General features: G+C 41.9%; 1 protein-coding gene across 7 annotated transcripts in view; it reads left to right on the top strand.

The window, feature by feature from the left end:
- LOC122409556 (zinc finger protein 768-like) overlaps window positions 1-13,235 on the top strand; it is a 106,737-nt gene extending 93,502 nt beyond the window's left edge. For 6 of the 7 annotated variants that reach the window (XM_043417225.1, XM_043417224.1, XM_043417223.1 and 3 more), the window contains one exon: window positions 3,295-13,235. In XM_043417225.1, coding sequence (XP_043273160.1) covers window positions 3,295-4,367 — 1,073 coding nt within the window. In that variant the 3' untranslated portion in view covers window positions 4,368-13,235. The remainder of the gene's footprint in view (window positions 1-3,294) is intronic. The other variant, XM_043417226.1, reaches the window with a different exon arrangement.
- The last annotated feature ends 9,996 nt before the right edge of the window (window positions 13,236-23,231 follow it).

The raw sequence follows: 23,231 nt of genomic DNA, 5'->3' as shown, positions 1-23,231 counted from the left end.
ATTGGGCGGGGAATAATTTTAAACAGCTTATAAACACTTGATTGCTTCATTGATTCGACGAGAAAACCAAAATTACAGAAAATAAGAATCGGCAATAATTCTTGCTTCATTTATCGAAGGACTTTGCTAGATATTCCTCCACGAATAGAGTCGCGGGAACGAAGATTCTATCTTGAATCTGAGGCAAATATTATTAATTTCTTTGAAGCTAAAAGAATGAAAAAGTTGTCAAAATTACTTTTCCACATTCGCTCGTTCAAAATTGACACGATCACACCAAAGCGATTTTGTAACTCCTCAAAACTTTCTCGAAATTTCAACCTTTTTGATATTTTTTTCGAAAAAATTCTTTCGAGCTTATTAATTCTTTAAAAACAAGTCAAGCCACATTCATAAATGTTCAAAATTGAATAATTTCTCTGACTAGAAGTCGATTCAATGTTATTTTGGTGCACGCAAATGGGCATATCTGACCTCGATTATTCCTTAATCAGGAATCTCAATTTTTGTTTTTCCAATCTCACCTTCTCGATGCCTCGTGTCATCTTCTCGGAATCCCGGTTGTAGTGCGGCCCGAACCGGCTACGACGGTATACAGGACGGTTGTAAGTTTCCTCAAGGTCGATCACGATGGGCGAAGGTCGAGGATCGTAGCGGTGCGCGTGAGAACGAGTCGCCCGAGGTACCAAAGGCTTCCCTCGCGGCTTCCTCGCGTAGTACCTTATGGTTTTCTAAAACGCTCTCTTTTCTCTCCGTCTCGTTCTGTCCTTCTCCACTCCTCCTCATCTCGTGCACAATGTTCGAAGTTGACCGCAACGGTCAACGGGGAATAACCACCGGAATATTTTGCGATTCCGGGTCCTTCGCTTCGCGGAGCTTCCTTTTTCTCATCTATTCACAAACCTTTTTATATTTCCATAGTTTCCTTTATCATTACGACGATGAGGGGATCCTCGTCTATTCGAAAATCCGCCCTGATTGAACACTTTCGCGTGATTAATCCACGGGATGATGTCCTATCGGGCAACCGAATGTTTCTAATGTCCGTAGTCTCACCACTTTTCGACACCGTTCCTCCCTCACGAGCCCCCGAGACACGTTCAGCAAATAAGAACTTTTCTGATCCCCTTCTCATTCTTCTTCTCCTTTCATCGAACTTTTTTTCCAGGGTTATCGCACCCTTGAAATTTCGTAACAAAGAATTAATATTCTCCGCATCAAACATTTTTTTTCAATTTTGCCCGCAATGAACTTGAACGATTTAATTTATTTAAAAAATTGAGTTTTACTCAGTTTTAAACTTACATGACGTTGGAAAAATAATCGAATTTTCATGACTTCCGCAAATAGAATAAAATTCTTCAAATCTCTCCTCTCATAACTCACACACGATAAATCAATATATTCTTCTAAATACGCTTGTTCTATTCGGAGTGATATTGCTTCGGCGTTTAGATTATTGGGATTGATTACGAAAAACGAGATTATAACATGAGGAATGAATTTTTTTTTATTGCATTCTACACTCACGCTTAGAAATGTTGAATTTACTTTGATTTTCCTCCTCTCAAGGGTGTAGAATACCCTCTTAACGCATCTCACATTTCATCGCATCACGCCTTTCTCTACTCTATCTCTCTATCTCTTTCTCTCTCTTTTCGTTTTCTCAGCTGCGGTTCGCTCTACGGTCTCGTTGCTTTGGTACCGACGTGCTTTGGTTCACGCGCTTTCCTTCCTAAAATTTATATACGAATAGTGTGAAAACTGAATGAACGAAACGAAAAAACAAAAATAAAACAGCCTCGTGGTTTCGAGTGACGAGAGAAACAAAATTGTTACCGTCGCTTTTTCGGATTCTCTCTCGTTACTTTGAAACGATTACAAAATGTCGGTTTATTATTGCATTTTTCATTCGATTCCCTCCAATTTCTTAAAATTATTGGAATCCCACACTCGCATGAATAACTGAACGGCACGAGTCAACACTTTCATAACCCAATGAAAATTCCGGCATTTTAAAAACGAGATATTCTTTTCAAATATCATCGATTGCTTATTTTTCACGCTTCCGACTCCAATTTTTGTACGATCATTTTATTTTCATCAGGTTCTTCCTTTTTTTAAATAACACGATACAAAGATTTCGTGATTTTACCCAATGATTGTACCGCTATTTTCAGAAACGAATTATTGACAATCTGTTTAGCTTGAAAATACGAAGAAAAATTGGACTACGACTTAATCTGACTCGTTAATAACGAAAAAAAGACTCCAAAAATTCGTGCATTTTAGTAGCATTCCATTACATCTCGTTTCCTCATTGTACTTCGAGTTGTTTTGAAGTCAGTTAGGAGGATAAATGTCAAAACTATTTATTAGCGTGACATGCACCCGAGGCCGTGTGATTACTGCTGTCATGAGAGTGTTTTCATCCCCTGAAATAATTACACCGGAAGTAAAGTCTTTTTCAAGTAAAAATTATCTCTCCCAATTGCCTATGTTTCCGGTATTGAAGTGACTATAGTTTGAGTCACGCCGAATATCTCGGCATGAAAATCAATGATTAAATCAAGAAGAAAAAAGCTGCATAACAGTCTTTGCCAACCAACACTTCAAATTCGACAGTAGAAAAAAAGCTAACGCGTCTTTAACGCGCAAATTTCCAAAAATTCGTATCTACTCATGTTTGCAGGATATTTATTGTTTTTTTTTTTCACTTCAATCGAATAACACAAATTGAAGGAAACAAAACAAACTTGTTTGAGTAATAATGGACAACAATGCCCAGCTCGTTAATACCGTTGACCAATGAAAAACAATTTTTTTAAAACGATTTTATGAAAGTATAGACCCGATGATTTCTTTTCTCAAAGTAACGAGAGACTGAAGTTTCTGGTTATTGTAAAGATTACAAGAGGAAACGTCCGTATAATTCGAATGTTTTTGGTGTTCACGAAAGGTGCTCAGAGGCGTGCGATTTCGCTGTCAACCTTACTATGCCTCCTTCCACCCGATATTATAAATTAGAACGGCCCAGAAGGTAATCCTATGTAAATGAGAGGAAAACAAATCGAATGTAGTTAATCGACCGATGAAAGTGCCTTTTCCGAAACGCGGCGCTAGATTCTTGGCTCTCAGGCCTGTTTGATTCCTCAGTGCCTTCCTCAGCCCCCCCCCCCCCCCCCCCCCGGCAATTGACGACCAACATAAAAAAAAAATGTTTAAATAAAAAAAAATGCTAATACTTATCTTAATGGTTGATTTTGGTTTTTGTCTTGTTTCTGTTAATTGCAGACGTGAGTCCACATCTGATATTCAAAAACGGGATGACACCGACGCTGTGGCCGCAGGACGTGCCGTTCCCACCTGAGGAGGGGAAGGAAGAAGTGGCTTCGACGTTCGGCGACGGTGATACGCAATCAGGAGCTTTCAGTCCATCGCCGGACGGTAATTCGATCCAGTATCCGGCGTACTTCAAAGATCCGAAAGGCGGCAATCATGGCGTCTTCGGAGCTGGTGGACCGAGCAGTTTTGGTGCGTTGCAATACATAAAACAACAGCAACAACAACAGCAGCAAGGGGGAGGAGGAGGAGGCGGCGGGGGAACGGGAGCAGGTGGAAAGTCTTGTCTTCCGGATGTAATACAACACGGACGTTCAGCGGGTATGCCGCTGTACGTACGGTGTCCAATATGTCAGAAGGAATTCAAACAAAAGAGTACGCTTCTCCAACACGGTTGTATACACATAGAATCGAGGCCGTATCCTTGCCCCGAGTGCGGTAAAAGATTTCGTCAACAGTCACACTTGACGCAACATTTGCGTATACACACGAATGAAAAACCATACGGTTGCGTATACTGCGGAAGAAACTTTCGTCAACGCACCATATTGAATCAACATTTGCGCATACACACGGGTGAAAAGCCATACAAGTGTCAGCAGTGCGGTAAGGATTTTCGTCAAAAAGCTATATTGGATCAACACACGAGAACCCATCAGGGTGATAGACCATTTTGTTGTCCAATGCCGAATTGCAGACGACGTTTCGCCACCGAGCCCGAGGTCAAGAAACACATCGACAATCACATGAATCCACACGCTACAAAGGCACGAAGAAATTCCAGTAGCGAGACTAAACCACCAAATACACCAACGGGATTGGGTCCTGTGCCTGTACCAAGGGGTTTAACGCCTACCGTCGTAAAACCCGAATTGTACTTTCCACAGTGTTACGCACCGGCGTTCAATCACCATCCACCTGTATCGACGACGCAATTTCCGGTAGGACAATCGAACGGTGTCGTTGCTGGTGGCGTCGGTGCCGGAAGTGAATTCAAACCACCCACGGGACTTCCGCCTCAGTGACTAGCCGTCCATCCTGCCGCCTACTAGCAAGCAGGAATACCCCTGAAGTTTCAGCGTTGCTTCGCTTCCGGTATGACTCCTGGTATCATCGGGAGTAACGCCGAGATTGCATCGCCAACACCAGGACCACCACTACCGCCACCACCACCACCACCACCCGCAGGGACAACTACTATGGCGACGATTACGACGACCACCTCGATTGCGACTACGACGACGACGATGGCGACTAGAGAAACGTCGCTATCGAGAAGTCTCGGAATCGAGGGATCTTCGCCCGTACCTTTGTCGCCGTCATCGTCCTCGTCGTCGCTCAGGTGTCAAACACTACAGCAACATTACCCGTGACATTTATCGTGCATTTACTAGGGATCTTGTCTTCAATTTTTCTTTCACACTCGGCTTTCGAGCCCTCTCGGATTTCGTCCCGTCAGTACTTTCTTCTTCTTCGATTTTCATTTCATCTCATACTATGTTCCGACGGAAACTGTTCGCTGCTTCGTTTCATTCGGTGCGTGTTGGACGTTTTTTTTTCTTCTTGGAAAGCTTACGTCCGGTCGTACGATTGGTGAGTGCAAATTACGAGTCGCGACGAAAGATAACGAAACTTTCGGTTTTCCGAAAAAATCGAAGTATTACGACGGCTATTATTCCAGAGGGACGAGACATTTTGACAAATAAATCTCGTTCTTAACGTCCAATCGCGAAGATCAAGAGAAAACCACGCTTTTCCAACCTAAAGAGCGTTGACCATTTGTAATCGTTCCAACGCGTTTCTCTCCCCCAGCCCCTCCCCCATCCTTTGCCCTTCCTCTCACTCCTTCCCACCTTAAACGGGTTGAAAATGTTCGATTTCGACCAGACTGAAACGATTGTGATACCATATTTAACTTGCCTATGTTAAAAGAAAGAAGAGAAGAGTGAAAGAAGGAGGAACGAGCGAGAGTTAGATAAAAGTGATAGAAAAGGGGGATGTGAGAAAAATGCAGCTGAGTCTGTGGCGAAAAAATTAAAAAATTTCGAAACAGAGAAGGAAGATGCGGAAAAGGCCAGAGACACCTGTAAATATGTATAACGCGAATTACTTACCCGTGGGAAGCAGAGAACGACTGAAAAGAGTTAAAGACAAAAAGAGGAGTGGAAAGATTTGCAAAAGAACGGAAGCATTCAAAAAAATTATTAACGAGAATAAAAGAAGCAAAAAGAAAAACAAAGTGGAAGAAAGTGCGACGAGGCGGTAAAACCGACTGAGAGATGAAACAAAAATTACACAAGGAAATATATAGTCGGAAAGAGAGAAAAATTTGTGCGAGTATATGAGAGGAGGAGACGGAGGAGAGAGAACGGACAAGTGAGAAAGTTTGAGCGAGCGTGCGAGAGTGAAAGAGGGTGAGAAAGTGAGAGAAAATGCAAACACGAGACCAGAACCAGAGGTATAGAGAGAGGGAAAGAAATTTTTACTAAACGATAAAAAAAAAACAAAAAAACAAAAAAAAACACGGAGAGGGAAAGAGATAAGGATGGAGATAAAGTATATGCGGACGAGATTCCCACTGAGCGTAAAAAACGGTATGCGCGCGAAGCTCTTGCGTCACAACGGATTGACGAATGATTAAGGTTTACCCAGAGACACGAAACAAACAAACAAAAAAAAGAAAAGAAAGAAAAGAGGTACGAGACGAATTCTTGTATACTATTATAATATTTGAATGTATATTTATACAACAGGCAATTCTATCTATACGATATGATATTTTGATCGGTTTAAAGAAAGGAGTAAAAACACGAAAAAGACGGAGAGACGGAGAATGAAAACGTGAAACAAACAACAAAAAAAATAATCAGATTGGTGCTGATAACTAGGTAAGAAAAATGAAGATGATTAAAATGAAACAAACAAACATACAAAACATTGAGGAGGGAACGTGAAAAAAGAAGGCTGAGAACACTGTAGAGTAGTGTATAAGTTAAATAGGAACGATGGTGAAGAATAAGAGAAAAAAACAAGAATAAAAGGAAGGAGAAGAAAGAAAGAAGATTATAGCCGATAGCTCGATATAACTCGTGGCTCAACTCGAGGACCTTTTTTTGCTGTCCGCTCATGAAATTATATATATAATTATTATATATGTTATTGTACATATATATGAATATATACATAATTATATATATAATTAATATCATCATTCGTAAACATTTAGTGGCAATACTTAAAGAGGGAAAGATAAATGAAGGATAAGAGAATAAAAGATACGAGAAAAGGGAAAAAATAATCGTGCGAGAATATTAAATATAAAGGGTATAACACAAAAGATACACATGAACACAGACACACCGACATTTTACGTGCTAGAAACGATAGTCTTTTAAATTTTCTATATTAAGACGTGTGATCTCTCTAATTACTGTACATTATATAACATAAAAACGATGATCTATTATAATTAATATCTAGGTACGGAGTTTATAATTATGTATTAGACGATTTCTCTGTAGTCTTATTGTTTTAGACGGAAAGAAGAAAAAAAGGAAAGCAAAAGAGAGAGAGAGAGAGGGAGAGAGAAGAACGGGGGGGGGGGAGAAAGAGCGATGAGGGAGAGGAGGAAAAGGGAGAACAAAAGGATTTAACGGAGAGTATTTGGGAGATGAGTAATTGTGCGGCCATATTTGCTGTGGCCTGTTCGTAGTGCCTCGGAATTGCTGCTCGCGGCAGTGATTTGATCTTATTTTAGGAATGGTATATTATTAATATTGAGAACTGCAATTACTATCGGGTACTCTTGACACAGTACACTAGGAAGGCAAGTTACAGAAAAAACACAATAAACTTGAAATAAACAGACTCAAATTCACACATGGATACACTCAACGATACGGAACCGTACACGCGGATACACGAAAACCCACACACACACACACACACACACCGTGTCATAAATTGCCACGCTAAACGACTCGCTAAATTATATTGTATAAAAAGAGAGAGAGGAGACGAAAAAAACGCCCGCGTCAAGCCCGAAAAGTCGATTCGATAATTGCTTCGACGATGTGATCGTCGCTTTTCTGGCTTATAAGATGACGAACGGGTGAGGGGGGGGGGGAGGGGGGGGGGGGAATAACAAAACGAGAAAAACACGTCACACTAAATTGTTCGAAAAATAAGAGAGAAAGAGAGACAAAACGAAACGCATACAGGACGAAACTCAAAACATACTATTCCTTTGTTGTTATCGATTATTTCATTACTTTTCTTTATTTTTCGCAAATATATATATATATATATTTCATCAACAAGTCTTACCCTCCATCCGGTGCAATCACTATATGTATATTTGTGTATTAAATATATGTATAGTGTACAGCAGCGTGCGAAGACACGACTGACTGTTATCACAACTTGAACGAGCTCGCAAATTCAGATATACGTAAAAGTAGACCAGAGAAAAACAAAACGAGAATAATTAAAGGAATAAAAAGGGAGAGAGAGAGAGAGAGCGAAAGTGAGAAAGTTTGTGTACGTGTGTTTGAGCGAATGAATGAGCGAGAATGTATGCTTGCGCGAGACAGAGAATGAACGCAATTGAAATAAAAATCGGGGTAGCTATTATAATGAAAAAGTAAAGAAAAAAAAGGAAAAAAAAACAATACAAAAAAAAAAGAACAAGAAGCCCTCGATGTAATATAACGATCAATTCTCACGTTCTTGTCGTTAAAGTGTTTTCTTTTTTTATGTTTCGTCTCTTCAATTTTGTATATACATATACATAAAAATATACCACGATCAGTCTTTATTATAGCGTGTACCATTTTGGCAAATATCTCCAGGCGATAGAAAACAAATGAAATGAAATGGAAAAAAAAAAAAAAAAACCCAATAAGAACAAGGAAACAGTGATGAAAGAAAAAGTAAATTATATACGTAAAGAGAATGAGACATTTTTCTGTCCAACGTTTTGTGTGCGTGCGTATGCGTGTGCGCGTGTGTGTAGTACTTTGCGCATAAAACTCAAATTTTGACGATCAAAAAATCTCAAATTCATTTGATAATGTTAAAATACCGTTTCGCGGAGCCGAAAAATACTTGAAGAATAATGGAACGACGAAAATCGTAAACATTCGATTATAATTTCGGGACAAACGTATTTTTTGGGCTTTCGCAGTTGAACGTGTGAAGGGCTTTCTTGTTTCGATCGGTACTTCTATTTATATACATAATATTAAAGAATATATATATATACAATACACAGACAATTACACGCATCCCATACACGTAGAATTTTTTTTGTATCGAATCGAATTTTCTCACTCGGACTCTGAATGTTGCCAGCGATTCGCGAGTCACTGCGTACAGACGAGAACACAGTCACAGAGGGGGAAAGGGAAACGAAACGAGAAAAGAAAAGAAAAAAGGAACGATTGAGAAAGAAAAAAAGAGCGAGAGGACGATGGAATAGAGGAGCGATAGACACCTTTCGAAGAAGGTTAATCTCTGTTGCAATTAACATTTGCAATAATGCCATTTTTTAACTAGTTTTTTAAAACTCGCGTTAAGTGTTTCAGACTTGAGATTTTCATCTGCGTTTTAAATACTATTATATTGAATGAGGAATAATAAGGAAATATACACGAACCTTAAAAATGATATAAAAATTACACGAATGAAGTACACGTAAGGGGGGGAGTAGCACGAGAAAAAAGAAAAAACGACTCTCGACACAACAGACAGCCACTCTCGTCCGCGTAAAATAACGAATGGGAAAAAAACGATAAGAAAATAGACACGCAGACAGCTGTTATACTAGTTTAATTTTTCTATTCGATCGAGGGTTAACGAACCCTCGAACAAACACAATCGTTAAACACAGACTTACACGCGCACTCACACTCGCGTAGGACACACACACGAGCATGCGAGTGCCCGACGATGACCGATGTAATAAAGAATTTCGTTGACGAGGTCGGGCTCAAGGATAATCAGAGTTTTTTTATGTAGTCGTTAAGGTGCACGGTGATTCGAGACTCTCAAAAACACGAACATCTCAAAGCAAAAACACCTCTTTTCGGTAAATGGTCTCTTCCGAACAGAAATTAACTATCCAATTGCTGACATTTTCAAATGAAATAAAAACATATTTTTTCAACTTCTAAAAAGGGTTAAGAATCTCACAGAAACTGCTGAACTAGCTCGGCTCACAATGAAAGTTAACTTCTTTGGCTATTTCTGTCACGATACAAACGACTGAAGAAAATTTCAACTTCTGGATTTTCAATTTCACCCTCAATTTTCCATTTACCGTTTTCTTATTTAACGGCTTTTTCATGCGGGCCGAATCATAGTTTATCGACGCACAGCTCAACGTCCTTATTTTTTGGTTTTTCTCACATTTTTCGAAAAGGAAAGCCTGCTCCTACCACCATCGAGAATGAAAGTTACCGAACGAGCAACCAGCCCAAACATTTCTGGGAAGCTTTTATAAACGAGAGTAACGAGAGACTGACAAAGTCAGTTTTATTTCAATGGAATTGTACAATTATCAAATCTGCTAAACATTCACGTCGTACACGAATCACACAACTCCATGGCCACCGGTAAGATCGTCGACTGCCTGAAAAAGCCTTTAAACAGATGTTAACACGAAACACATTGAAAGAGGAAAAAAGTGCACATTAAGAAAAGTGGTCTCGATGCCGTGTTTCAAAATGAAAAGGACGCTCGCGAGTTTGACTCCTCGAGCTAAGATTCAAGCACACGATACAAGCGTGCCAGAGTCCCTAACAACTTAGCTTAAGCGCAACAATTACCTTGAATACGTATCACACTGAGCTGGTGGCGTCATAAAAACGAAAACAATTTTTCTTTCCTCACAATCACGATCTTCCTTCTCCTCCTTTTATAATCCATGCAATTTTCTTTCAAACGATTTTTCTCACTCATATTATTAATCTATTATTATTCTTATTTGTTTATTGTTTTTATCCATTCACATTTGATACTCGATGCAAAGTTTTCGGGGTTAACGACCGTCCGTTGTTTCTCCAATTGTTACCGCTACCACAGTCAGTCGAATGCTCGAAATAGGTGAACCCTTTTAACGAGATTTAAGAGGCTCCATGAGAGAGAGAGAGAGAAAGAGAGAAAGATTAAAAGAGAATGCGTGAGAATTACGAAGAAGAAATGAATAATTGAATAAATAAATAAATCATTCAGCAGTTCGATCAAACTTGCATTACAGGTTCTAGTTTTTGTAATATACAAATATACACAAAAATATATATATATATATATATATACACATATATATTCTATCTATACATACATATCGCTGACCCAGAAAACTTTGCACCGTAATGAGCGGAATACACTTGATATTGATTCCAACTATCACCGATATAGAGATTATTCAGTCTCTTGTTTTCCTTCTTTCGTTCGAGATTGAGAGAAAAGAGTTTAGGATTTCATCGATTATCGGAAATGTCCGCAGCTGTACGAACGAATAACACGCGAACTGTCCAGCCGATTTATTTTTATTTCATAGCCAATCGTTGAATATTTTTTTATAGAGACATATTTATTTTCAAATATTCGACAAATTCGACTATGAGATAAAAATTCAATCACGAGATTATCGTACGTAATGTAATCGGGGTCATTATTCTTATTCGATTTTCTTTTTATTTTCCGTTCTGCAGTGAACTTCCGTTTCTCCATAGTTCCAATCAATTCGACAGTTGAACTGTGTACATTTCCCATGATTTTTTCTTTTTTGGCGAGATAACTTTACTAGCCTTTTCATATTGTGAGATCAAGAATGAAAATCATTCTATTTTCCTCATCAATAAAAATCAATTTCAACATCATTTCTTCTCAGTATTCCCTCGAACACACGGCTACAGTGCACACGTCGAACGTTGAATAACCAAATTTCTATGGTGCTGAAACTATAATTTTATAACGAGGAAATTAAAAAATCTCAAATAAGAAAATATTTGAAACTTGAGCCCAATCTCGAGTGCTCTATTCGGTCGAGTCTCTCTCCGTGAATGCGTGTGTGTCTTCGTGGACGTCTCTGTGTGTGGGTGTGCGATCAACGTAGTTAGGTACTTGCCAATAATTGACGGAAATAAAGAAAAGCAGATAGTTAAACAAAATAACAAAACAGAAGTAATAATAATAATAAAAATAATAATAGAAGAAAAAAAGAAAAAAAAAAATCATAAAACGATGTTGAACGATAGAGAATCACTCGAACTTGTTACTTTTGAGCTCAGTCCTATGAAAATTTCATTTTGCTACTCTCTCCGATTACTATTTCGACGTTGTATAAGAGGCGTGTAAAAACTTTTTCAATACGATAGAAACAAATTTTATGCCCTGAAAGAAAAAAACAATTTCGTACACCGATCTGAGGGGGATCGCGATCGATGCGAGCTAATGAAAGATAAATTCTATTGTGGCCTACCAGGTAGGCAAAATGTAGATACGAATATCCTTGTTTTTTATATATATATATATATACTATGAATTTATACATACATATATATATATGTATTCATTTGCATATGCATACGTATATATATATATATATATATATAGTAATATTACTATTACACACCGTACTCGATTAAATCTACGATGATTATGTTATTATTAAGTTTTTGGAGAGAGATTTTGCATATGATGCATTGGTTAGTTTTTATTCTAGAGTTTTTGCCTCTTTTCTTTTTCCTTTTATTTTCACAATTAATTATTCATAATATATCATTATCATACACTCGTGACTATTATTTTATATCAGATACATTGTAGATGGTTCTTTTTTTTTCAGACACGATTATGGATAATTTATATATTCCCTTATGTTCATTATATTCATTCATATATATACATACATATAGACATATATATATAGAAAATTATTTATATGTATGTATACATTTATATATATATATATATATATATTCTTTATTTCCTGCAGTCACAAAAATCCGTTGTGTGATATTCGTCGTATAACAAAACTGTCAGATTTTTGTTTAGTTACATCCGTTTTTTTTTTTAACATTATTGTTTTCTTTTTTTTACGAATTATTCATACTAAAGCATTATTCTTCATTAAAATATCCGTACGCTTATGAGAAAAAAAACAATTACGAAAAAAAACATGTTCATTTTGCTAAATTTCTTTTGTCTCGTGCGTACACACATCCTCGTTCGTCGCTCCGATGTGTCTACCGTGGAAATTCGTCCCTGGATCTCACCAAATTGTTCGATGCATTCTCGTTCGAGTTTCGACAGAAATTAAATGGGAAAGATCGATTAGAGGATTTCAACGTTATTCGTTATTTTATTGTTTGTTTGCTCGCGTGCGCCCCTCCGAGATTCACAATCGAGCGGGTTCGGCGGAAGACATCATCGACGAATCGCGCTTTTCCTGTGCGATTTTGCAGGTTGTTCGGCTTCTTAACTCCGCTCTCGTGATGCTCGCATTTCTGTTTTGTTATTTTTCGTTCTCTCGTCACGTTCCTCGCTACGATCGATTATTTCTAATACGGAATAAACGGAAGGGTGAAACAAAGGGTCGAACGGTTTTCTCTCTTTTTTTTTTGCTCATTCGAATTCACACGCTCAACTACGGGACGAGTTTGAAAACGGTTTTCTCGAGGCGCACGAAAAACCACCGGCACGCGGAAGAGCGACTCATTTACCTTTTTCTTTCTCGTAATACCAACCTTTTTTCGCCTCGAAAAGGGAGGGCCATGCGTCGTGGAGAAAATATGTTTGGGCGCTCCATTTCCTTATCGCTCTAAATTCAATGCTCAAGATACCCTAGCTTTAAGGCTTGTACTCCTTAATAAATATGTAAATTATTACTTTTCTCTCTCTCTTTCTTTCTCCCGCTCTTTAAGAGACTCGGAGTCGACCCAATCGCGAAACGAGGGGTCTTCGCGGTGTCGAAAAGCGATGGGACTTGGCGCGCCTACGAACTGTTCCCGACTTTGTACTGCTATTGTTATTATTATCGTTATTGTAATTATTGATTATTATTATTATTGTTATTATTACGATAGTCATGGTTTTACTCATTTTTTCTCTGGATTATTTTCACCGAATATCCGCACGAGGAAAAACACACGTTAACTTATCGGACACTTTCGAAGCTAAAAAATGGCGAATCTAATCGTTTTTCCTTTTTTCAATAAATTCCGTAACTTAGACCACGCGAAATTTGTGCGATCCTCTGGAACGCGAATTGGCGATTGAATATATTATTAACGGAAATCAATGGTACGAGAAAAAAGCTTTAATTTGGCGATTTAGAGGAAATAAATTGGATGAATTTTTTTTGTTCGAATCGGGATCAACGGAATCTCGGACGACGTTAATTAAGGGGCAATAAAAATAGAGAATGCACTCGGAACTCTCACTACAGTCGTCTCTTGTCATTTCACTTTTCGTTTCATTCTTATTTGCAGTTTTTATTCTCTTTTGTCGTTTCAATACTCGCGTTACCTTGCACAGACACGCGGCTGTGCATGGCCAAGCTCCTCATTACCATTTATGAATATTCGCTGTCAAATTCGAATGGTTTCCTCTTGACGCTTCGTTCTTAAAGATGTTTGAGAGGCTTCGTTACGTGTAGAGATACCAGGGAGATCGTGTGGGAGCGTTTTATCCTCACGAAAATATTGCTACCGACGACGTTCTTCTTAACGCTGATTTTTCTGCACTTTAAGAATGATTTATCTCCTTACGTTGGATGCACTGATTTTTGTAAGTACTAAAGACTGCTTTATTTTTTTTGTTTCTCGGAACTTTGTCACGATTTTTTTGATCATTACGATTTTTAGACGAAAGAATTGAAGAATTTTTTTTCAAGCTCCTCTTCGTCGTGAGAAAAAATGTTTCACACGTTGTGCGAACCCTCCGGACAACACACACTCGGAATCGATGAGTTTCTCGGGCTCTTTTCGTCGATCCTCCTGCACATCCTTGATGCAAATCGGTTGTTATCACTCGTTTTTTTTTTTCTTTGACGATTGATGGGTGTCTCGCGCTTCAACAAAACTCTCAAGGTCCGACCACCGCTCCTGGAAGTCCCTCGAACTTGACACTTGTTTTTCTTCTCCATTTTTATTTCCATTCTCCGCGAGTCGCCTTCATTCGAATAATAAATTTATCATATTTTTGCATCCTGCAAACATTCACCTCATTCTCGCTTCTTCCAAGTTTGTTTATGTTTTTAATATACAGAAAAAAAGTAAAGTTTATACGAAAATAAATGACGCACGGAAACGCTGAACCGAACGGGATTCGATGTCTCCGGGTGATCTCACTCGAATCGATTTCCCACAGGAGAGGTAAATCCGAGGCAAGTTGTTGATCCCGAATCGCAGTCGAGTGATCGAGCGATTTATTTAGCAAGTAATTTACATTGAATTCAGCACCCGCTAGAACCAAAAATCGACAACGCCGAAGACAAATTAGTACGAAACGACGATAATTGCCGCGTAAAAAAATGTTTTTACTTTTCGTTTACAATGAAACGGATCATTCGAAACTCCGATGTTTTGAATAATCGCTGGACGCGCTTGAAAAAATTCCCCCAAACTCGATCTCGAGTTAGGGTTGCAGGAAAAAAAAGGGGAAAAGAGTCTTCGTGTAACAGCGAGTTTGCGTCGGCGAGAGGGGAACCGCGCGAAAGATCTTGGGGTTCCCAGTCACGGAGCCCAGGACTCGAAGCCGAGACGGTGGGTTCTCGGCAAAGCCCCGCGTGGACGACGAAATCCGGTCAGACCGGTTCGGGTTGGACGTTAGATTTTCGCGTGATCGCGCACTTTCGGTTTCGTGAATATAGCCAGGCACACAGACGCGGAGAAAACGGGCACGGATTCGGGCCATTCGTCGCTTCGTTTTGAGCCCGCATGCGTGTTCCTCGACGCCCCAGGACGATTCGCTCCTAAAAGTGCACAGTATTTCGAACACCTGGTGGAAGATCGCGCTCCCAAAAGCCCCCAGCATTTCTTTTTTCTTCCATCTCGAAAAGCCCGCTCCATAACCGTTCGACGATCGGTCCAGTCAGTCCGAGCGAGAGATTGCCCGCACTACGCTTATTAGCCAAAGGTCCGCCGTCTCCGCGAGACCGGCAATCGCGCTTCCACGAATATGCAAGGTCGAGGTCGATCGTGAGATCTCGGCCGAGTCTCTTGCGGCGCTAAATCATTATTTTCTTTTAGCTGTCATCGGTGGGAGAATCAAAAATGGCGAAAAATCGAGCTCCATCGAAGGGGGGGGGGGGGGCGCAGGGAGATTTTTCTGAATGTTCATTTCGTTACTTCAATCGAGATTCTCGAACGAGTTTCCTCCTGTAAAAAAGGCCCCCTCGGGACGACTGTCAATTCGTTTAGGACGAAAAGCCCCGAAAATCCTTGACGAAATAAAAATCGCGGCGGAAAGAGCTTGAATTACCGAACTTTGTTCGCAATGTCCTTGAAACGAGGGATTTGAAGTTTCCGAGATATACCCGAAGCCTCGGACAGCGATGGAGAAGCGTCCGTTGGAGTTTCGTTCCCATAAAAGTAAAAATGACGCCAGGCGAGCCGCACGGCCGAAGCCAAGATGCCGACGACGAGGAATCAATCCGTCGAACATTCCAAAGATTCGCTCCGACGATCCAGCAACGAACGCGGGGAAGAAAAACTTGACTACGCGACGCCGTCTCCCGTCCCGGTAGCTCGGGGCGACGACGCGACGCTATCAATTAAAGAAGCTCAATTGATTACTACCAGCAGAGTGGAAAATACGAGCTGAAAATAACACGAGCAGAAAGCATCGTCTTCACTTGCAAGAGCGCTATAAAGGGGTGGGAGAAGCGAGGTGAGATCTTTACGTTCGAGCGCCGTCGCGGAATGCGGTTTAGAAGGCAGCGCGATATTGCGGACCCCTGCCGAAGGATCGGCGAACAGTGCCACGATTCCCCGGATCCTCGGGACCTCGCTTTTTCGAGATCGAGTCCCACGGGGAGATGCGAGCAAATCATGCGCCTTCGCGTCGTCTAGAGCCTTCAAAAATCCAACTAAAAGTTCCATCTCTTCGAGATCGATAAATCCCCGACAATGTCGCACTCGATTTGGAAAAATGAAAAAATCGCGGGAGCGCCATCGTCGGGAATGAATCCGGGAGTTGAAAAATGGGCATAACTTTACAGAAGAACTTGTGTCGAGGGTCGAAATTGAGCAGGGAGCGAAGGAGAGGTCCGCCGATGCCGAGCGACGATTGCTCGGAGCTCGAGACTCTTTCGATCTCGTTTCCTCACGCGAGCGCGCTCATATCCTTCGCGCGAACGCGGCGGGAGAAGAGTTAGATTGGAGTTTCGGCTGCGTGCAGCATCGCGAGAAGAAAAGTGAGCAAGGGGACTCGCGCGAGGGGCAAGAGGACGGGGAGGCAGAAGATGCAGCGGTTCGCGGATGATACTCGTTATACCTGCTGCGCCGCTGTATATATGATCAGTGTATAAAAGACACGAGAGACGCAACGCGCGAGAGGCCGGGAGGGAGGAAACGCGTTGATGGAAGGGGCCGAGAGACGGGCGGTTCGGGACCGGGAGCGTTGGCTGTGCTCGTAAGTCGAGTTCTACCGAGCGAGATGGCCCGAATCGTGCAACTTTGGCGCATCAACTTGCCTGAGTTGCGCCCCTTTGGTACTCGGGTCCTGCTGGTTCTTCGCACAAAGAGAATACTCGCTCTTGGCCATTTTAAAAAAGGCGAGCGTGCGCCAGCTCCGAAAGAACGGGTTTTCGGTTGGGAGCGCTCGGATCATACGCCATTCTGATTACGAACGAGAGCGGGGGGCAGGGATCGGAGAGTCCCCGAGGTACGAGCCGCGCGCCCTTGATTCGGATTCTCGCGGTCGGCGGGGGAGTGGGTCCGAGCGAGGTGCCTGCGAACGCGCGTCCTGTGGCCTTGAGCCGGCGTGTCTCGTTCTTCGCGGAGATATACACCGAGCAGAGTTTCTCAAACCGACTTACATTTCGCAACCTCGCCGAAAAGCCCTTTTTCACTCAACTTTCTTCGGTTTTAACGGGGCTCGGGAGTTGAGGAGGGAGAGAGAAAGAAAATCGGGGGAGAGAAAAAGGACGGGAGGGGCGAGTGTTTTTTTAAAAAACTCGTATGCCGAGCCTGATTATTTGTGACGAATTCTGAGACGCCCTCGCAAACGAGTCGATCATTCGCTCGCAGATCGGAGCAGAGACGAGATGCTGCGTGGTCCATTCGGTCATCGGATCTTTCGAAACTCCATTTATACGTGCTCGCATGCCCGTGCGTATTCGCGACCGTATGCGGGAAGAGGGAGGCGGGAGAGGGCGAGAGAGAGGAAAGGCGGCGCGAAGGGGTTCAAGGTTCGCGAACTTGGCATACCGAGAGCGTCTCGCGGTGGCTCTTGTGCTTCGCGCTGCCCGGAGACTCTCCAAGGTCTCGCTTACGTCGCGATCCGTCGTATGTGCTTTGCGATTGCGATCGAATCTTATCGGCGTTTTATCTTCGGTTTATTTCTTCGTGAATAATCGACGAGGAAACGAAGAGTTTTCGTGAAAAAGAACGACCAAGCGGAGCTTCGTCGAGATTCCTCGATCGCGGAGCCTCGAGAAAATCGAACAGTCGCACCTATACTGATCGAATTTACATCCGATCGAAATGAGTTGCACAAGTTGAGAACCGAAGCCATCAACGAATAACCACGGGCGTTTCGTCCTCGTCGTCGTCGTCGCCGTCGTCTTCGTCGCAGCCGCTCGAAGAAGATGCAGAAGAAGAAGAGGCGGAGCGAAGGGTGTATAGTCGTCTACGGACGAGTGGACGCGAGCCTTATACCAGCCGCGGCGAAGGGGACAAGAGGAAACATGACTGGGCGCGAGAGAAAGAGTGAAAAAATAAGCAAGAAGAAGATACTCAAAGACGATGCAAAGCGGGCACCCGCCGGCGAGTGTGTACGCGAGGAGGTGCGAGAGAGACGAGCTCCGTGCTCTTCCACGAGAAGAGAACAGCGCAAGGGAGGAGGAAGAAGCGAATTCGCGACGGTATAAGTTGAAATGCAAAGACGAGAGGGGGCAAGAGAGAGAGAGAGAGAGAGAGCGAAAGGAATGGGCCCGTAGCCGGCAGCTCGTCCACTGACGCAGCAACAGATTCCCTTTTCAAAGGAAGAAAAAAAAGACACTATTTTCTCGCGACCCCCTCGCGAGAAACTCGAAAGCGACGATCAACAGTTTCGAAGAAATGCGAAATAAAGGAAGAAATAAAAGGTGCCGCGCTTTTTATTTCCCTTCGCCCCTTTTTTCTTTCTCCGCTTCTTATTTTTCCTCTTTTTTCACCGTTTCTCTTTTGATTGTTTGTTTATACCGTATAACGCAGCCTCGGGCAACTTGATGCGAAATAAACGTCAGAGCGAACGACGGGAACGAGGCAAAAGCCACCGAGGTATACCGAGCCAACGAAAGAAGCTGATACGAGCCAAAGGAAGCTCCTTCCACTTGGCCTACTATCTCGGCACTCGGTCGCTTGGCCAACATCGTCAAAGAACCCGGGGTGCTCCCTCAAAGCTTTTCTTTTTTAGCCCCCTTTAACAACTCTCCCTCTCCTTCCTTCAACTCTCTCACTTGTTTTGCCTCCTTACACCAAAAGCCACCTTGTACTTCCTGCTCTCTCGACTTAAACTTTGTTTTTCTTTCTCGTCCTTCAACATCTACATCCTCGCTCTTCTTCCACGCTGTAACACACCGCCTTGAATGCAGAACTTTGCCTCGGTCTTCATCCACATCCCTTTCCATACACACGTATGCCACTCTCTTTTTTCTCTTGCTCGCTTACGCAATACACAAGCTACGAAAATGCAAAGGGAAGAAGACGAATTTTCTCGAGAATAACCAGTCGACTCGCCCGAACTCGCGGGGTCAACAATCCCAATGTATTTCGACACCCTTTTTTCCCCATTAAATCAAATACGTGCAACCTCCTTTTACACTCCACTGCCAACTCTACTCTTTTCCATCCTCAATGTTTCGGTGAGACCGTTTTTTTAAACAGTGCAGAAAACGAGGCTCCGGGACCATCGGAAAATCCGTACCGCTTCGATCACGTTTAATGCAAATACAAATTCCTACCTCGACGTTTGGCTTCGCGTCTTTACACTTCTTCGCGGATTCGGACTCTCGAAGAGCTCCCATTCGAGGACTCTGAAGACTGGAAAGACCGAAGTGGCAATAGTGAGACGAGGAACTTTGTACTTCTGATTTAGCTCGGTTTTCTTTGCAACAAAATATTCCGGTTCCACAGGATTTTCACACATGCGAGCTGAATACTCGGAGACATTGAGAAAAATCATCATCGTCGTGACAAAAATCGCTTAAAATTCGATGCAAATTTATTTCGTTGCGTGCAACGAAGCGATGGCTGTTTCTGTGTGCCTGCGTCTAATGACACTGCTCGCGACAATTGATTTCGAACGTTCCATTATCGCTTCCTTGATACGGTTAAAAACGAAAAAAAGAAATGGATTTATTTTGCAGCGTGAAATATCGCTTTCGAGTGTAAATTTACGAAAAAAAAGTCGTTGCTCATTCGAAGAGCAGCAATTCAGCATCGGGATTTCGGCTCCAAAGAATTTTTCAACAACACTCGAGTGCGTCATCATCCTTGGAAATGGAAGAGCTGAAAAAATGCTGAGATTTGTTTGTCAATTATCTGAGATCGTTAAAAATGGAGACTTTGATCGAACGAAATTTTACAACGGCGTTGCATGCGTGCATAAATTGTTTAAAATGAAAACAACAAAGTGAACTCCTCGACTGAAAGAATCGTCGAGAGAAAAATAGTGTGTTAGGCCGCGTATCAGAGTTTGCAACGAAATGAGATTCAAAGCGGCCAAAGAGCTACGCCAATGCGAAGTGCTCGCGCGCCTCGACCTTCGAATCGGAGTCTGACCGTTTTTGCGTCCCGCGTGCTCGTGGTTTTCGGTTCGCGAGGAACGAGAAGAGATTCTTGCCGCTGGAGGGAGAAAGAACGAACGAGGACCGCGTACTTATCACCGTGTGCGGATACGTATATGCGGCTCTGTGTGGGATAGTAAACGTGAAAAGATATAACGTGTCTATGGGACTTTCGAGAGCAAACTAACAGAATCACCGACAGCGTCGTCGTTCGAGGCTCCGCTCCCAATTTGCACAAACTTTACGTCATTTTTAGGAGACTCCCTCGCGAGGAAGAGCTATTGAAAAATGTGTTCGAAGCATTTTTTTGTCGCTTTTCCAGTGCCTCGAGTGGGGACTAAATTGGGAGCGAAAATGAATCGACTATTTTATCGATTCAAAGTTTTTTCGTGATTGCAAGAAAAACTGAGGCGGGACGAAAATTCGGAGTAAAAGTTCGGCTCTTACGTTCTCCCTGGTTTTTCGCTCGCGCGCGGACTCCAAACCTGTTCTCTAGTTTCTTTTTTATTTCGCTAGTAGAGATTACCGGGACGAAATAAAACCGGAGGATTTAGTTGAAACATTTTGAATTTCGTTCGATGAAACGAGCCTCGGAATTGTGATCGGAATGGAATCTAACTCCGGAGCAAATCTTCGATCCGAGCGTTCTTTTTGCTCGGGTCGACAGAAAATGGAGAGGAAAAAACGCCCGGCAGGACGGAGGTTCAAGTTTCCGGAACTCCGGAACGATTTTCTTCCCAAATCCAAAGACTCGATAAATGGCCGAGAAAAAAGGCTTGTCGCCCGAGTTGCCAGTCCACGGAACTTGGGACCCGCGAAATATTGGCAAAAGCACGAAAATATTTTGGGCCGCGGAGGGCTCCGGACTTGACAATTCGATGTCGAAAGACCCGTAGAAATAAGCGATGGGAGGCGGGAGGGCGGTAATCCAGCCGGTCGAAGGAAGAAAGTGAGGGGATGGTGCACTGTTGGGCCCCCTCGGAGAGAGAACCTCGACGGGACCAGTCTCTTTCGGCTGTGCAAAAATCTCTCCTCGATCCTTTGCCGAATCGAGAAACGTAGCGTCTCGATTAAAACTTATAAATCTTTCACAACGAATCACGATCGGTATCGAAGCTTCGTCGCGCTTGGGGAGTTTATTCGTGGCAGCACGAACCGATGAAAATACAAATATCGAAGTTTGCACAGCGGAAAAGCGAAAAACGAGCTTTTTCTCTGTCAAAACATTTCTGCGTGAAGGGGACTATTCTGATTTCGAAATTCCAACGACTTCGTTTCGAATCCGCGTTCGTCAAATTTATTATCGCCTTTACTATTTTTTCCCCGCGAAAAATAAACTCCCGACCGATTTGACTCTCATCCGCGAAATGACAAGAGTCGAAAAAGTCGAGAAAAACCATTGAGATTCTCTTGAAAATAAATTTTGATAAATTGCCAATTCAAACGGGGTACGAGCCCGATCGCGAAAACCGAAATGAACAGCAGCAAGGATCCCTTTCACTCTCTGCAGCATATCGATCCTCCGAGCTCCACTTGACCGTCGTCTTTGACGGCGAACAGTGGTTTATAACCCTGTTATCGATTTCAGACGAAACACCGACTCCTAAGGAGGTTAAAACCCGCTGAAAAAGTTCAAATTCGGAGCGTACCTTCTCGAGGGTAATTTCGCTCTCCCGATTAAGGTAGTTCATGCACGAAACGATTTTCTTAAGAAAGTCTATCGTAAACAATGGATGTCAACTTGGCTTATGCAAACATCGATACACCCAACAAAATTGCCGAGCGTTTAAAATAATAACAAATTGCAATTAACAACTATAATTAAAAAAAAGAAAGTCTTGAAATTTACAGTTTCATTGGGCTTCAATGGACTGACCCGCGTATCAAATTTTGAAGGGTTCGGATTATTGGTTATTTAGATAAACGCGTGTTTAAATATGAAGAAAAACACACGGGGTTTTAAGGACTATGCGTAAAAAATCGTTTATCTTTCCGTATAACGAATGAACGCTTCTTACGAAATTTATGAAAAGGTACACAATAACAATGAAGAATATTATGAAGGTCTGAGAAAAAATTCGAGACGATTGTCTTACCAGTGATTAAGATTACCTTAAAGATTTAACGAAATTGGTAAATAAGCACATTTACTGATTTCGGTATTTTGTTTCTTCTTGGCTCGGCCCATTCCTGTTACAGCCTTCTGTCTTTTCATTATTTTAGCCAGGGACGAATGAAATTTGGGATTCGGTCAGTGACGAATCCCCGATTAATTAATGGCTTGTAATTTCATTAGCCAAAAAATCAGTTGAACTAATTTATTTACAATTTCGAATTGATAGCTCTGACATTATTAATTTGGAGTGATAATATTTTCAATTAGGAAGTTAAAATCGGCCGAATTTAGACACCCATAAAATACGATCTTACGGGCACGATCTACCTTGAATAAAGATCCAGGAAAAATTTTCAAACTTTTGTGGACCCGAGTCCACAAGACTTGAGTATCGATTCCGAGTCTGGGGGCTCGAGGAGAGCGATCGGTGTACGAGTTTTTAATTTTTCTCCGCCCTAATCGAAGTAGAAAATCAGGAATGTGTATCCGGCGAATGGGATAAAATAGCCGGCGCATACGTCCGTTCATTATTCAAAAGCAGTACGTCACCGCACACCTTTCTCGTGTAAATATATACGAAATATTATCCAAAAATCATAATTGCTGCAATAATCGTAACATTATTCATTGTTATCGTCATATTATTGTGAGTATTCGCCCGATCGAATGAAACGCCATTTTAATAAGCACGCATCACACCGACATTGACACATACACGGAGACACACACACACACACATACAACACGCACAGAGACACTTGAACACAATGAAAG

This window comes from Venturia canescens, chromosome 4 (genome assembly GCF_019457755.1).
Source record: "Venturia canescens isolate UGA chromosome 4, ASM1945775v1, whole genome shotgun sequence".
In the NCBI taxonomy this organism is placed as follows: Eukaryota; Metazoa; Arthropoda; class Insecta; order Hymenoptera; family Ichneumonidae; genus Venturia; species Venturia canescens.
This window is presented reverse-complemented; position numbering and strand designations above follow the sequence as displayed.